The following is a 16,798-nucleotide window of genomic DNA, read 5'->3' as shown; positions in this document are numbered from 1 at the left end:
TTTTCTCTCCAACAGATAATACTGCGTACGGTCCACTGTCTCTGGCACCTCAAGCTTTAACTTTGGGGAAACAATGAATTCTGCGCCCAGGCCTTCAGGCGAGTCAAAAAACCCGAAGTGGTTATGCTTGTTTGGAGGCCTGCGAGGCACGAGGAGACGGAGAAAGGTGAATCGAGTTGCTCTCTGACTCACAACCGGCTCGCCCTCCGTACCTAACACAGCTAACTGTTACCGTCGCCATTTTGCAGGGTGGGCTGCGCAGTCTCCTCTAGCAAGGCCCGCGCGCCTGAGCCGGAGAGGACGTGGAAAGCTAGAAAGCGGGGAACGCGCGCTACCGGGGGTAAGCACGCCTGCGCACAGGCGGCGGCTGCGGCGGAGGGGTGGGGCCGGGGTACGAGTGCGCGTGCTCGGTGGGAGCCCGCGAAGTACCTGGAGGAGGTGGGGGACGAGGTAGAAAGGAGTGAGGTTGAAGAGCGCTTGCGCGAGAGGGCGACCGTGCGGGGAGGGGGGCTCCGGAGCACAGGCGCGGAGACGGGACTTAAGGAGCTCTCGCGAGATCTCCAGGTTGCTATATATGTGCGCAGGGAGCCCGCGTCCTTTCCCTGGTCTGATTCCGTCCTGCGTGACTGTTCCTTCGAACGGTAGTCTTTTATCTCCGTCCACTTTCTCTCCCACCGAAGTGCGTGCCACCAACCCATGGAAGATTCGATGGACATGGACATGAGCCCCCTGAGGCCCCAGAACTATCTTTTCGGTAACTGCTGGGGGGTTGGAGCGAGGCCGAGCAGGGCCTGCAGGCTTTGGTGGGGGGGCGGGATCCCATTGAGGCCTGGGTTAGCGAGGAAAGCTAAGCAGGCTGGAGGCCTGAGGGAGTGGGAAGCGAGCAGACGGGGTCCTGCCGCCTACAGGATGGGGACCCAGGAGGGGCGAGCCGGAAGCACGGAGGGGGGTGGGAAGGAGGGGCGGCCTGAAGGCTGAGGCGTCAGCGGTCCGAGGCCCAGGGCCTGAGGTAACGTGGAACCGACCGGCTGAGGGTTCGGCCGTTACGCGGGGCCCATGATGGATCTCCGGGCACAATTATTTTCTGGTGTTTTGTGAGTTGGTAGGCTTCTCATTCCGGGCGGGGGCCTGAGGCTGAGCTCCGCGTTGGTGGTGTAGGAGGTTTTGTGGGTTCGTGGTGTGAGGAGGCTTGGGCCTCCTTTCTGGACGAGAGGAACAATTGAGCATGGCGTTGTCCTCAGGCCTCAGGGTCAGGAGCTCTCGACCGAGCTTCGGCCCCGGTGCCTCGGCTGGTTGCTGGGGGCAAGGGAGATGCGACCCGGCCCGGCCCGGCGTGAGGAGGCCGCGACCGCTGGGGAGCACGTGGTTGCCACGTGGTTGGGGGAAGGAGGGGGGTGTGGGCGCTGCATCCGGGGCTCACTGGTGTCTTGTCACCCCCGAGCCTGGGGTCCTGGGGCTTCATTGAGGCTGGTGGGCCGGAAATGTTAGGTGAAGTGGTTGGTAGCTCCAGGACTCTTGGAAGTCTTTTGTTCGGTGCTTAACATCTATGCTGGTAGTTCTCATTTAGAGAATCCTCTTTCTGTTTCACCGCGTCCACCTCGCAGAGGAGGTACTGCCGCTCAGAGAACCGAAGTGGCTTAACGAAGGTTGCACTTGTAGGAAGAGACTACATCTCACCCCATGACCCTTGCCTCCAGATCTGATGCATTACAAATGATTTGGGGTGGGGGCTGGCTAGGGAGGGAGACTGGCGGAGGCCAGAATTACAATTAAACTTGTAATTCTATGCCAGGGTTTTGGAATTTCCCCCCTCGAGCACACCAAGTACCATACTAAGGGGCCTTCGTTGGTTTTTCAGTCTCACTAAACTGAATTGTTGAAGCCTTTGTGTCAGGCTTTAATTTAAAGTAAGTGCAAATCCTGCCCCAAATTAATTTTGTTTCCTTATATACTATGCTGAGATTTGTTAATTGAGCAATAACAGTTAAGCATCTATTCCAGTAACTATCAGGTGACAACTAAATGGGACTATTTAAATTAAATAAAGTTTAATTCTGATGGTATTTAAGACAATTTGCTTTTTCATGAATGGTAGTAGTAACATGCACTATGCATTAAGGCTTTTATTTCTAGCATTTTGAAAAGCTGGCGTTTCTGATCAGTTTACATCAAAATTTATATCAAAATTTTTGTGTTAACTCTTGCTATTGGAAGTATCCCTAGGATATTTCTATTGTCTTAAACATAATTTCTGAACAGAATTTAATGTACATCATTTCTGTTACTTCGAAGATGGAATGTTGACCCCTGTAATGAGTTTTAGTTCTTTTACATTTGTAGTTTTTCTGTTGTAAATGCAAGCTGTTGATGTAGGTGTTTGTGTAACCATTGTCATTTCTAAATTTGGCACCTGGGAGTTTTGGTAGGTAATTCAACTTTAAAATAATATATATATATATTATATATATATATATATATATATATGGGATTTTATCAACATTGTATGTTAGGGTTGGTTTCAGTTCTAGGTTTACTAAATTTTTGATTCTGTTTCTACATGAGAATAGTAGTGTAGTTGAGCATAAAATAATGTAGTGGGAAGTGGAATTTATAAATCTCTGTATGGATGTTATTTGATGTTTATATTTTGTGTTCAAGAAATCCAGGAAGAGGTACTTCTGCCTTGCCTTTTGGTAGCTAGAATAGTAAAAATTAGTTCACAAGTTAACTTTTTGGTTACACACACTGAATTTTTAGTGTTATTTTTCTCCTTGTTATAGTTGAATTTTTTCTTCATTTACAGGTTGTGAACTAAAGGCCGACAAAGATTATCACTTTAAGGTGGATAATGATGAAAATGAGCACCAGTTATCTTTAAGAACGGTACTTAAACTTTTCAAAATAAACGACTTAACATTTGATTTCAGTCTCTTAGTTCCTATTCGTGTGGATTAATACTTATTTTACAGCAGTATTTTTCTTTCCTTATTTATGTTCTTCGCTTCTACAGTTGTATTAAAATGCCCTTCAGGGTAGTGATAAATATAAATCTTATTTGTTCTCCACAGACACTAGCCTATAGCCTACTACTTAACTTCTAGGTGGCCAGTAAAAGGTGGTTTGTACTTAGGCATGGGTGATGACATAAACATCTTTGTCATCAAATGCATTTTTATGTAATTGTTAAGATTTACCAAATATGAGAAATTGTCAAAGTCACATAAAACTTGAAAACAACATTGTGCTCAAGTCAGTTTCCCATCAGTGGTAATAATGAAAGGTTTATAATTGTTCTGATTTTTTAAAACAACTGGTTGGGGGGGTTGTAAAATGGTGGAAACTTAAGTTGAAGTACTGTTCTTCTATTCACAGGTTAGTTTAGGGGCTGGTGCAAAGGATGAATTGCACATTGTCGAAGCAGAGGCAATGAATTATGAAGGCAGTCCAATTAAAGTAACACTGGCAACTTTGAAAATGTCTGTGCAGCCAACGGTAAGGGCACATTTACACTTTGGATTTTATGTCAAATTCTGATTCTGTTGCCTTAAGGTGAGTGTCATTTAGGTCACAAGGAGATTGGGGAATTTGGTTTGGTTTTTTCCTAGTAGTCACAGCTGCATATTCTGTCACTGGTGTTGACTGATCATTGTGGTGGTAGCTGCTTGTTTATCAGAGGTGGAAAAAACAGGTTCACTGATTTGTTCATTTGGCTTATGGGTTTGCTTGTTCAGAAACATTTTTAAGTTATGAACAGATTTTATACCTAACATGTAACCATTTTTTTCCCCCACAATATTTAGTGATTTATAATTTCTTCTTTTTAGGTTTCCCTTGGGGGCTTTGAAATAACACCACCTGTGGTCTTACGGTTGAAGTGTGGTTCAGGGCCTGTGCATATTAGCGGACAGCACTTAGTAGGTATGTTATTTTTATGTTATGATGCTTATTTTTAATGCAGTTACTTTGTTCCCAATTTGGACTTTATAAAGTATGCTTAGTTCTAGTACGGCTGTCTGTAATAGGTTCAAGTGGGAATCTAGGGGCTTCCCTGGTGGCGCAGTGGTTGAGAGTCCGCCTGCCGATGCAGGAGACACGGGTTCGTGCCCCGGTCAGGGAAGATCCCACATGCTGTGGAGCGGCTAGGCCCACGAGCCTGCGTGTCCGGAGCCTGTGCTCCGCAATGGGAGAGGCCACAACAGTGAGAGGCCCGCATACCACCAAAAAAAAAAAAAGAGAGAGAGAATCTAGTAATTTATAACTAGAAGAGCCTGGTGTTTTGCATGTAAAACCTAGTAATGAGTATTAGTCCACCAAATTCCTTTTAAAAAATTTTGTTGTTTTTTTTTTTTTATTTTTACTGTTTTTCTAATAGAATCTGAGTTTTAAAATACTCATTACTGTGTCTTATCAGTGCCCTTTTTTCTGAGTTCTTGCTGTTGGTTGAATTTTAATAGTGGCTAATAAAGAATTTTATTTTAGCTGTGGAGGAAGATGCAGAGTCAGAAGATGAAGAGGAGGAGGATGTGAAGCTCCTAAGTATATCTGGAAAGCGTTCTGCCCCTGGAAGTGGTAGCAAGGTTCCACAGGTACAGATGCAATTTACTATACATAATTTATTCTGGCCTTTAGTTTGGTAGTTTGGATTAGTACTTACTTACGAGTGTGTGTCCAATTATTTTTTTAAGAAAAAAGTAAAACTTGCTGCTGATGAAGATGAAGATGATGATGATGACGACGACGATGATGATGAAGAGTAAGTAGTATGCCCTTAGAAACCTGACATTGTTGTATGGGGGGTTATAAAAACGATTTACCAAAATCATGATTAGTGGTTGTCAGTTTGTGTTAAATGAGCTGAGTTAAAGGATGGAATATGCAGCACTTCCCAGATGTATTTGACTAGGTGCCTTTTTTCTGAGGAAGGTTTAGTGGACACATTACTGTATGCTAAGTCTGTATTTTACGCTGAACAGTTTATAATAAATGGGTTGGGCATAAAGAGAATCTGAATAGTTCCAGCTATATTCATTTTGTAAGTTGTCACTTGAGGATTTTTTTCCCCCACGAAGGATTTTGGCATATGGTTGTCCTGGTCCTTATGAGAAAATTAGATTCTAAAAGAGAATAGGATTTTGCTGGAGAACTTAAAATTTGGTTGTAAACAAGATTTGATATGTTTGTTAAACTAGGTCAGATTATGGTAAAGTTACAAACACGCTATGAAATAAAATGCTCCTCATAATTAGTCTTTCCTATATGCAGCCATATCAGAAATTTATTAATATTGAATTTTTAATTGCTTGTCAGCTTTGTTCTTGAGTTCTCAGGTTGGTCCAATATATATTTACTGAAAACAATTGAAATGGAATCTAAGACTCTGAGAGAACATGCACTAATTTGATGATCAGATCTGCAAAGTAGGTTTTCAGTGACCTCAACTAGCCAAGCTGGTAGCCCTTTAAAAAGGCCTTTGAGCATGACAGTGGAAGCAGAAAATAGGAAAGAGTTGAATGCTTAAAAAATTCAGGGGGCTTCCCTGGTGGCACAGTGGTTGGGAGTCCACCGGCCAATGCAGGGGACACGGGTTCGTGCCCCTGTCTGGGAGGATCCCACATGCTGCGGAGTGGCTGGGCCCGTGAGCCATGGCCGCTGAGCCTGTGCGTCTGGAGCCTGTGCTCCGCAACGGGAGAGGCCACAACAGTGAGAGGCCCGCATACCACACACACACACACAAAATTCAAAATTACCTGCATGTTAAACTTATAAACAAACTCAATATAGTTGGTGTTTGTTACTACTTGACTATGCCTGAGCTTTGGAAGATTTCCTGTCTTTAAAATGGGGATAATTCCTGATGTAACTACAGTGTAAATAGTTTACGTTCTTGTCTTCCATGTCTTCTCTAAGCTGTCTTTTAAGTTAGGTGGTGAGGGAGGAATGAAAAGTGTAGATGGTGACAAGGTCCAAATCGGTAAGTTTTCATAAAAGGGAAAAAAGGGTAGTCAGATACATGTATAAGTAGAGGCAGTTAATGGATCCCTTGAGGATAACAAGTCTTAGAAGATTCCATTGGTTAGGGGGCAATGAAAACGTTAAGAGGAGCCCCAAGGTTTGTTAGTTAAAAGTAGTTATTATGTGGAAATTGTAAGCCATAATCCAAGAAGGCTTGGAAGCCACAAAATAAAAGGCAGATCAGTTGGTTCTGTTCTGGGGATGGAAGGGGTATGGTATGGGGTTGGTTGACTGCTGTTGATGTAAGCAAGAAAAGCTGAAGACCATGTAGTACATTAAAAGTTAGTATGACCAACACAACATTGTTAATCAACTATACTCCAATATAAAATAAAAAGTTAAAAAAAAAAGTTAGTATGGCTTACAGATACATCCTGGGTGGATTATTCTGGGTGGCCAGGGAGCTATAAGGGGTGACTTAGGAGGACAGTTTTTAGGGGGCCCTGAAAATGTTAGGCGTTCAAGCATGGCTGGCATGGGGCCCCCGTGGGGCCAGAGTGGCCATTCCCCAAGTGGCTCATGGTTATGGCTGGGTCCTGGGGCAGCATGGGCTGTGCTTTCTTACAAGTTCAGTGTTGTTTCCACAGGGGCCAGATCAGGTGAGGGGGTGGTGGAGAGTGTTCCTTGTTTTTCATTGAGGTGGCAATGGGATTTGCCTAGGTGCCACCCAGGAAAATATCTGTTACTTAAAAAATAAAGGGTGGTTCTCCATAAACACCCTTTTCCCCTATTTTATTAGGGAATATCCTAATAAAACTGCTTACAGTAGTGGTTTTATAGAAACCATTGTCATCTTTTTTTTAGTGTGGGGTAGCCCATGCAGGTATTGGGTGCTAGGGCCAAAATTGACAAATCACTGTTAAAAATTACTTAAAAGACGTTATATGCCTTTAAATGTATACTACATGGTATTTTATCCAGTTAACACAGCACATTTTTTACCCCTGTATTGGAAAGAAGTGTTTCTTTGGTTGCACATGGGTGAAGTTACTCCTGTTTTTTATTTAGACTATGTAGTGTGGAAGAGAAACCATTTTGGCCAGTATATAATGTTTGATTTGTGAAGTAATTACAATTTAAACCAATTCCACCATTTGCTGATTCGTACTTATTCGTGGACTTCTCCAGTGATTGGATTTTTTCCCCCCATTTCCTCCATTTAGAGTGTACAGTTTGGTGCTTTTTAGTGTATATGCACAGTTGTGCAGCCAATTTCAGAACATTTCATCACCTCAGAAAGAAACTATGCTATAACCCCTCATCTTCCCCAGCTCTAGTCAACCACTAATGTACTTTTTGTATTTTATAGATTTGCCTGTTTTGGATATTTCATATAAATGGAATCATACAATATGTGCTCTTTTGTGGCTGGTTTGTTTAACTTATCACAATGTTTTGTGGGTTTTTTTTTTTTGCGGTACGAGGGCCTCTCACTGTTGTGGCCTCTCCCGTTGCAGAGCACAGGCTCCGGATGTGCAGGCTCAGTGGCCATGGCTCACGGGCCCAGCCGCTCCGCGGCATGTGGGATCTTCCCGGACCGGGGCACGAACCCATGTCCCCTGCATCGGCAGGCGGACTCTCAACCACTGTGCCACCAGGGAAGCCCTATCACAGTGTTTAAGATTCATCCTTGTAGCATGTAGCAGTACTTTTACTCGTTTTGTATTATTGAACTGTAAGAACTTTTTATATATTTTGGAAACAAATCCCTTATCAGGTAGAATTTACAAACATTTTCTCCCATTCCATGGGTTGTCTTTATACTCTGTTGGTGGTCCTTTACAGAAAAACTTAAATTTCATAAAGTTTGGTTTATTTCTTTTATTGTTTTCGGTGTCAGACCTAAGAAACCATTGCCAAATCTTCAAAAAGTTTTATAGTTTCAGCTCTTACCTTTTATCCGTTTTGAATTGATTTTTGTATCTATTGTGAGGTAGGAGGCAGTTTTATTTTTTTTTTTGATTGTGGATATCCAGTAATCCCAGCACCATTTGTGAAAGACTTTTCCCCATTGAATGGTCTTTGCCCCCTTTTTGAAAATAGTTACTATAAATGTATATTTACTTTTGGACTCTTCAGTTCCATGTCTATCCTTCCGCCGGTGAAACATTATTCTGATTTCTGTTGCTTTGTACTTTTTATAGATTTTAGTTTGTAATTACTTAATGTGAATGCTTCACCTTTGTTCTTTTTCAAGATTGATTTTGGCTACTTTGGGTTCCTAGAGTTTCAGTGTGAGTTTTAGGATCAGTTTCTATGGAGATACCAGCTAGGATTCTTTTAGGGGTTGTGTTAAATCTGTAGATTAATTTGGAGAGTTGCCACCTTAATATTTACTGGTCCATGAATTTGGAATGTTTCTATTTATTTCTTTAAATAACTTCATTTTCAAAAATTTATTTTCAGTTGTAAAAAACATAACACCATATTTCCCATCTTAACTGTTTTTTAAGTGTGCAGTTCAGTAGCGTTAATCATAATCACATTGTTGTGTAACGTCTCAAGCTCATCTAGTTACACTGAAAACCATAACCGTTGAACAAAAAGTCCCCATTTCCACCTCTCCCCTGCCAGCCACCAGTCTACTTTTGGTTTCTATAAAGACTGATTCCTTTAGATACCTCATATAAGTGGAATCATACGGTATTTGTCTTTTGTGACTGTTCTTTCACTTAGCATAATGTCCTTAAGGTTCATCCATGTGCTACATTTGAGGATTTCCCTAAGACTGCATATTCCCTGATATATATACGTATATGACATTTTCCCTACAATTTGTTGATGAACATTTGGGTTGCTGCTTTTTTGGGAGTGGGGGGCGGGTTGGCTCACACCGTGCTGCATGCGGGATCTCTTAGTTCCCCAACCAGGGATTGAACCTGTGCCCCGCTGCAGTGGAAGTGCGGAGTCCTGACCACTGGACTGCCAGGGAATTCCCTGGGTTGCTTCTACCACTTGGTAATTGTGAATAATGTTGCAGTGAAAATGAATTCGTGTTCAAGATTGTGCTGTCAGTTCTTTTGTCAACCCACAAAAGTTTGAAAGCTCTTCATGCTTTGAATGACTAAACTTGTAGGTTCATCCACTTTCTGGATAAGCTTTCTAGATTTGTTGAGTGCATTGAATCAGTAATAAGGACTTATTTCATTTGTAGTGATGATGATGATGACTTTGATGATGAGGAAGCTGAAGAAAAAGCTCCAGTAAAGAAAGTAAGTAAGATACAGTAGTATAAGATTATCAGAAATAGCTAATAACAAAATGATGGGAATTTTTGCCATTGGCTTGTTTTGTGGTTATTGAAAATTGTCTTAGGAGAAGATGATCTCATACTTCAAATTTTTCTTGAGTAGGGCTATCCTGGAAACTTCTCTAATAGTGGGGAATTACCTATTTTCTTTATATAGCCTTCTGTCTGTTTGTTAACCCTTTTGTAATCTTTTGTCGAAATGATTGTTTCTCTTAGCCTGACTGCTGCTTTTGCCATGGTTTGGGGCAGTTTTATTTGTACTAATATGTCTGTTATGTAGGGAGGGGCATTGACTAAGATTAATTTGTAATTGCAGTCTGTACGAGATACTCCAGCCAAAAATGCACAAAAATCAAACCAGAATGGAAAAGACTCAAAACCATCAACACCAAGATCAAAAGTAAGTGGTAACATACAAATACAAGCTCCATTGAAGTAGTTAGGTTCTTCTGTGGAAGAATCTACTTTTAAAAATTTGGTAGGTCTTTGGAGAACGCCTGTAGCTCGTGTCGAAGAGCTAAGATGTGATTATTTTATTGGTAATCACTGTCATATAGTTAGACAGTTGACCCTTGAACAACATAGGCTTAAACTGCATGGGTCCATTTATCACGGTTTTTTTTTTTTTTTGTAAATGCTACAGTACTGCATATCCACGTTTGGTTGAATCTGGATGCAGAGGAACCACAGATGTGGAGGGCCGACAAGTTATACACAGATTTTTGGCCACGTGGAGGGCTGGCGTCACCTGTTGACATTCAAGGGTCAACTGTATATTGCCGTGGCTTTCTAATGGGGGAGAAAGCCGACAGAAAGATTTTTATTGTGGTACAAACAGTTGTGTCATATAAGGGTTCTTGCTTGTTGAAAGGTATGTTTATCGCATAGTGCAGTTTCTGGTGCTGGCCGCATGTTGGGAGATTATCATTTAAATGCTATGGAATGGGCCCCAGGCATCAAGCTGCGTTAACTTTGTTGCTTCATTCTTGGGGACCTTCTGGTTTCTTTTTTTGATAATATACTTTAAGTGTAGAACTGACCTTGTGTTGAATATAAATGCAGGCTCAAACTATTTCCTATTCCTTTCTTAAGCAATAATTTAAAAATAATTGTTGAGACATGAATTCATTTAACTCAATTCTGGTGTATACTTGTTTTTACAAAGGACTGTAAGAATTTTGTTGAGAAAATCCAGGTAGAGTGGGTCTTAAGAGTTCTTATGATGTTAAAATTCGCCTTTTTTCCCAGGGTCAAGAATCCTTCAAAAAACAGGAAAAAACTCCTAAAACACCGAAAGGACCTAGCTCTGTAGAAGACATTAAAGCAAAAATGCAAGCAAGTATAGAAAAAGTGAGTAAAATTGTCTTCCTTAAAGGAACTAAATTGGTAATTTTACCTTTCTGGGGTTTAGAACAGGACTCTTCCTCATTTTTTATAGTTAATATACTTGCCCTTGTGTGAAATTATCTCAAAAATGAATTACTAGTTACTTACATTAATTTATAGTCTCTGTTGATTTTTTTGCGTATTTGAAGTGACATATGCTTTATTTTCCATTATAAAAGGAATACAAGTAAGTTGATTATAAGATATATTCTTACCTTAGATGTTAAAATGAGAGCATTTCCCTTCACCTGTTCTGGTCATGAGATGCCACAGTACCAGCAGAGGGCGTTTGAGTCTTCTAAAATTGCAAACAGCTGGAAAAGTAGTCTTTGGCCGCTTGGTGTTGTAGTTTTTAAAAAAATTACTCGTGTTTGACTGTAGTCAGAAACACTCTCCAACAACTTGAGTCATTTCTATTTGCCATTTGCACCAAGATGTCACCAGGCAATACGTGTGATAATATCTTGAATTTGAGTGACTAACGTGTTTACATTTAGTCTCCTTTTGTCTTAGTGGAAATGTGTGAAAAGAGGATTAGCTTTTTTCCTACTTGCCTTGCTTGATTTGGGGTGGGGGGGATGCACTTAGTAAACTTTAGTGAACTCCGGAGTATGGAGTAATTGGTTTTAATGCCTTGAAACACATTTGAGAGAAATTTTAAAATTCTGTGAATATTCTCAGACCCCAATTATTGAGAATAAATGCGGGATGGTGAGGAAAAGTTACTGACTCCCTTTCCCTATGTTTTTTCTGTGCTCTCTAGGTTCTACATGGCTTCGTAGATTTCCTTTCATTGTGCAGTTATGAGTCAGTTGGAAAACTAACATTTTAGAACCAGAATGTATTTCTTGATTTTGCTTTAGTACTACTGTAAACCTTTTAGCCTTCCTGGTATCGCTGCTTTATTTTTATCCCTTGCGTACCGTTCTAAAATGACATTTTAGATACCCCTCCCCCTAATTTTAATATGGTCCTATCTCCTTGGTTTAATTGCAGGCGCATTGAACAATCCTGGGCACTACTGGTAAATTAAGCCCAAAGATGGGGAGAGAGGAAAAGGAGAGACAAATATAGTCCAAACTGAGTATCATCAACAATCCAGACTGAAGTCTTCTATTTTAACTCAATCCCCTTTCCTGATTTGCCACCCACCCATACCCCCCTTCCAGGCTGGAAGCAATCTCTTGATCTCCTAAAACACTTTCTTTTGACTGCTGTGATCCAGTGAACCTTATACTTTGCTTTCTATTACTTGTGCATTTGCCTCACCTCTTTGACCATATTTTAATCACCTTTGTATCTCCCTAGCTGCTCAATAAATATTTGAATCAAATAAGAATGTATGTGACAATAATTTAAAAGTGTAAATTATAGTGAGGTTTATTTTCTAGGTGATGAGGCAGTTAAGTATCTTACACCATACCTGAAGCCTTCTTGATCCTTTTAAAATGCACAGAAGATTCAGGTTACAAGGAAAATCAAAATTTAGTTATCAAAATAGGAAACAAAAGTGAAAAAATTAATGCGTTAAGGTAATTCCGGAGCAGAGATAAGTATAAACGTTTCAAGATTTTTGAAAATATTTGGTGACATATACTTTGAAAATAATTTGGTGTTACTACTATTGTGCTTTCTTCCCTGTGTCCATAATTGAAAGGAATGGCGAAGTTTAGAGTTTAGTGAAATGTATTTGGTCCTGGGTGGTAGAGGATGGTGATAAAGCCGACTTGTTAGATAAATACAGTAGGCAGTCAAGTTGATGGTTGAGTTCCTGAAGAATCACAAGCATAGCTTATACTTCGTGTTTTTAGAGTGGCTGGGTGGGGGCAGGGAATTTGAAACTTGGACAAACCTTATTCAGTATGAGAGTACTTGTGGAAGACCTAGGTCCTAATATGTTATACAAACATGTCTTTCTAGGCCTAAAAAAGGATTTATTCAGTATTAAAATGAAGGAGTTGAAGAGACAAGGAATGAATCACAATGATCCATATAATAAACAGCACTCAAATCTTTGAGGAATTTCTAACAATCTCCCTCAAAAACAATGTTTCTATACTTACCCTTAATAATGCTTTTGTCTCAATAGGGTGGTTCCCTTCCCAAAGTGGAAGCCAAATTCATCAATTATGTGAAGAATTGTTTCCGGATGACTGACCAGGAGGTAACTGAACTTTGTTGGAGACATGATCAAATCCAAAATTTTTATTGTGACTTATTATGGCTATTTGTTTAGTCTCTTTAGGTGTTGGCTTCTTTTAAAATATTCCTAACCACAGACAATACTTCAGATTAAATACATGGAAACTCTTAAGAATTTAGTTGGCAGAGACTGAGGAGATAACTTTTTTCGTACATTTTTCCCAGCTTTTATATAGTTGGTAAATTATCTCTTGGTTACTGAACTCAGTTTTGCTTTTGGTACTATGTTGGCTAAGGAAATGAGCTGCGGTTTTCCTTGCTGCTCCATTTGGCTACTTGGGTCAGTCTGTTCTTTGCTTTCTTGTGAGTTGGCAGAGATGATTTTCTCCATAGATGTTATGAGAAGCACATTTTGCTGAAATCAACCGAAGTGTAAAATCAGTTGAGTTAGATCTTGTATTTCTTAATGTGAAGAAGGTATTTTGTCAATAGAAGAAAATTTTTATTTTCTAAATAAATATTCTATTTATTCTAAAAATAAATTTATTTTTACTGTCTTATTTATAGTTGCTGACTCGCAGATTGTAAAGGAAAATGTAAAAGCAGTTACACAGGGTTGCTAGGCATCATGTACATACAGGACATACTCTGTGTTTAATGGTTTTTGTCAGCGCTCCCTAAGTCTCCTGTATTCAGCTTTCTTCAATAAATCAAATTTGTTATTTAGAGATCTTTTTCTACCACAGTATTTAGTACTTAAATCACTTAAAATGGCAGCACTATTTTTCTCAGTTTGAAACCCTTTCAGTGGTTTAATACTCTTTACTTGTTTATTGTGAATTCAGCCTTCCTTGTTGTGGTCACGAGATGACCAGTTTCAATCTTTTCGATTCTTTTCGTTGCTATTCTGTTTTTGTATATATTTGAATCCCAAAAAGCCAGTGTAAATTATGTGAATTTTCTGCGGACATTTAGTAAACATAAAAGTCCTTTTAAAACTATGCAGTGTGTAATTGTCAATTCAGTATTGAAAATACTGAGATATATAAACCATCATCTATAACAGGTAAGCATAAGAGCTATATAATTTTTTCAGCTAATACCAAAGGAAGTGGTAAAATAAAATTTTTGATTAAGAAAAATTCAGGTGAAGATAAAGTAACTAAAGTTGCAAGGGCCTTCCAAACAGCGTAACGTCAGTCTTGCAGCTGAAAATGACTGAATTCACTGCTATCAGAAATATTTTCTGACTTAAAAACTGAAAGCTGTTTTCAAGTGCCAGGATTAAATTTCTGCAATAATAAAAAATATATCTCAGTTTACTATTATGAAATTATCAAAACACTGAATATGTCACATTTTTATGGCATAGCTGCAGATGTAAGTAATCACAATGTGTAAAATACCTTCCCATTACTTGTGCAGTTTATCTTCTGCAAAAGAGTTGTTTATGAGGATTTGGCTAATAAAATCCAGATGGAACCTGAGAAATAATAGCAAATTTTTGCAGAAACTCTTGAATTTAAAGAGTTAATGAAAAAAATTGTACTGCCTTTTGTGGAAAGACTACAGATAAAAACCTTGCTGAATGTTTATATAAAGGTGCAAGCAGTATTTACTCGAAGTTGAAGCAAAACATGATGTATTCGAAGGTGTTTTCTGTCCCATTCAATATTCTATATAATACGTAAGTCAAGTAGCATCTGGCTTTTTTTTTTTTTTTACATTAGAGTGTCATGAAAATGTTCTTCAGTATTTGTATTCAACGTAATGATTAGCGAATGACTGATATTTGTTGACATGGTATTCAGTTCTCTTGCATTTGAAATCCAATGGCTGTGTTTAAAAACAGTATTTAAGAAAATCCTATTTATTTGAAGCACTGAAACACTTTGAAGAAAAGGCCCCCAAAGTTCTTTTAAATAATCCATTGAGTGAAACCTGCTTATTTAAATGTCTCTTCAGCAGTAGGACCACATAAATTAAAAGAAGAGAAAAGTCATTGAAGTTCTCCATTGCTTTAAAAGAACTTGTTGAATCCTTTGAACAGTTGACAAAAACATCAAGACTGTTTTTTTTTAAGAGGCATTATTCATGAATAGGAAAAGAAACACCAACTTGAAGTAGATAATTAATACTGCACTTACATGATTGTCATTTGAAATGTTTTTTATCACTTGAAGATTTTGGCTCTTTTACATGGATGTTACTAAATACCAGCATGAGAACAAGTAGAATGAATTATATGTTGAAGAGGGATGTAGAAATTGATGAGGGATCTCTTCTTTTTGGTCATTGGACAATATTTTTTTATTTTAATTTTTATTTTTTATTATTATTTTTTTTGCGGTACGCGGGCCTCTCACTGCTGTGGTCTCTCCCGTTGCGGAGCACAGGCTCTGGACATGCAGGCTCAGCGGCCATGGCTCACGGGCCCAGCCACTCCACAGCATGTGGGATCTTCCCGGACCGGGGCACGAGCCCGTGTCCCCTGCGTCCGCAGGCGACTCAACCACTGTGCCACCAGGGAAGACCTGGATAATATTTTAAATCATTAGACTTGAAGAATGGAAAAGCAAGTTAGTCATGGAAGATGGTGTTCTGTGTTTCAGCAAACCAGAAGAGCTTGTCTGAGTAGCTAATATGGCAGAACATGTTAAATATATATAGTGTCTCATAATGCTAATGCTAGTATGTGTTCTCATTAATGAAATAATTTGGATGTGACCACTGTATAAACTTAAAATGTAAACAAAATATAAGACTGTAATTAAGGAATTTTATTATGCAAAATAAGGAACTGTTGAGATCCCACATCATCAGGGAAATATAACTAGAGGTAAAAAAAGATGTAACTTTGGTATATTTATATAGTTTATTTCAGATAAGTGTACTTACTTGTATGTGTGCCGTGTACAGGTGCATGTTTTTCTCTAAATCTGGCAGCCTGAAAGCAGATAACATGGAGGCAACATTGGCCTAACTGGTCTTTGTTTCCTTAACTAAATATCTAAGTTGTTAAATGTATATTAGTATAAAAGTGATTTTGCGTACAAAAATCACATGATTTTATGCCTGAATCGAAGTATTTGAAATTAAATTATGCCTAAGTATAAATTTCCTTGAAATCAGTTCTTAATTATCTAGAGTGAACCTTTTTGGTGGTAGAATGAAAAATAGATATGTTGAATTGTACAGAGACGTGGTTTAATTTATTGGGGTGTATGAAGTGTTGTGGTTTTTTAACCACATTTCTTTTCTCTTTTTGTTTTTCCAGGCTATTCAAGATCTCTGGCAGTGGAGGAAGTCTCTTTAAGAAAATAGTTTAAACAGTTTGTTAAAATTTTCCGTCTTATTTCATTTCTGTAACAGTTGATATCTGGCTGTCCTTTTTATAATGCAGAGTGAGAACTTTCCCTACCGTGTCTGATAAATGTTGTCCAGGTTCCATTGCCAAGAATGTGTTGTCCAAAATGCCTGTTTAGTTTTTAAAGATGGAACTCCACCCTTTGCTTGGTTTTAAGTATGTATGGAATGTTATGATAGGACATAGTAGTAGTGGTGGTCAGACAAATGGAAATGGTGGGGAGACAAAAATATACATGTGAAATAAACTCAGTATTTTAATACAGTAGCACTGTTTCTCTTTCTGTTATCCTCTTTGTACTTTGTCAAAGAAATACGTGTACATAGTAAAAGTGTCAAATAGTATTCCAAAATCTCTAAAATAGTATCCTGCCCTACCCCTCCAAATAGTTCTGCTTCTCAGAGTTAACCAATCTATTTTTCATCAAGAGGGCTTAGTGCTTTTACCTTACCACCTCTTAATAATAGTTAATTATAATCAAATGTTCATCAGACCTTCTTATCCACCTATCCTAGCCTTTTCACTCCCAAAGAAAATCTGGCATGTTAAATAGCCTGCAGCAGCCTTTCTCAACCTGGGTTCTTTATCTGAACCAGAACACAAAATTATTTCTGTGACTGTTTTCTTAATTTATCCAAAAT

The 16,798-nt window shown here is 39.1% G+C and overlaps 1 protein-coding gene across 4 annotated transcripts; it reads left to right on the top strand.

Moving 5' to 3' along the window:
• Positions 1–321: 321 nt before the first annotated feature.
• Positions 322–16,424, top strand: NPM1 (nucleophosmin 1). Of its 4 annotated transcripts, none has more exons than XM_067732870.1 (11): positions 322–340; positions 2,804–2,883; positions 3,373–3,492; positions 3,825–3,918; positions 4,480–4,586; positions 4,686–4,753; positions 9,167–9,224; positions 9,579–9,662; positions 10,511–10,612; positions 12,738–12,812; positions 16,068–16,424. In XM_067732870.1, the coding sequence occupies exons 3-11, from the start codon at positions 3,427–3,429 to the stop codon at positions 16,104–16,106; spliced, it is 693 nt and encodes a 230-aa protein (XP_067588971.1). In that variant the 5' UTR covers positions 322–340; positions 2,804–2,883; positions 3,373–3,426; the 3' UTR covers positions 16,107–16,424. The 4 variants fall into 4 exon arrangements, with proteins under 4 accessions (XP_067588971.1, XP_067588969.1, XP_067588968.1 ...); XM_067732867.1 differs by lacking the exon at positions 322–340 and adding an exon at positions 415–754; XM_067732869.1 differs by lacking the exon at positions 322–340 and adding an exon at positions 964–1,009.
• The last annotated feature ends 374 nt before the right edge of the window (positions 16,425–16,798 follow it).

Source organism: Pseudorca crassidens, chromosome 3 (assembly GCF_039906515.1).
Source record: "Pseudorca crassidens isolate mPseCra1 chromosome 3, mPseCra1.hap1, whole genome shotgun sequence".
NCBI classification, from domain to species: domain Eukaryota; kingdom Metazoa; phylum Chordata; class Mammalia; order Artiodactyla; family Delphinidae; genus Pseudorca; species Pseudorca crassidens.
Note: the sequence above shows the minus strand (reverse complement) of the source record. Positions and strands in the feature narration are given on the sequence as shown.

Bases quoted from the DNA above. Each gene is read 5' to 3' on its own strand.
- NPM1 (XM_067732867.1), top strand. From the start codon at position 697: ATGGAAGATTCGATGGACATGGACATGAGCCCCCTGAGGCCCCAGAAC. The intron at 4,754-9,166 runs GTAAGTAGTATG...TTTCATTTGTAG, and splicing joins GACGACGATGATGATGAAGA to TGATGATGATGATGACTTTG. The intron at 9,663-10,510 runs GTAAGTGGTAAC...CTTTTTTCCCAG, and splicing joins CATCAACACCAAGATCAAAA to GGTCAAGAATCCTTCAAAAA.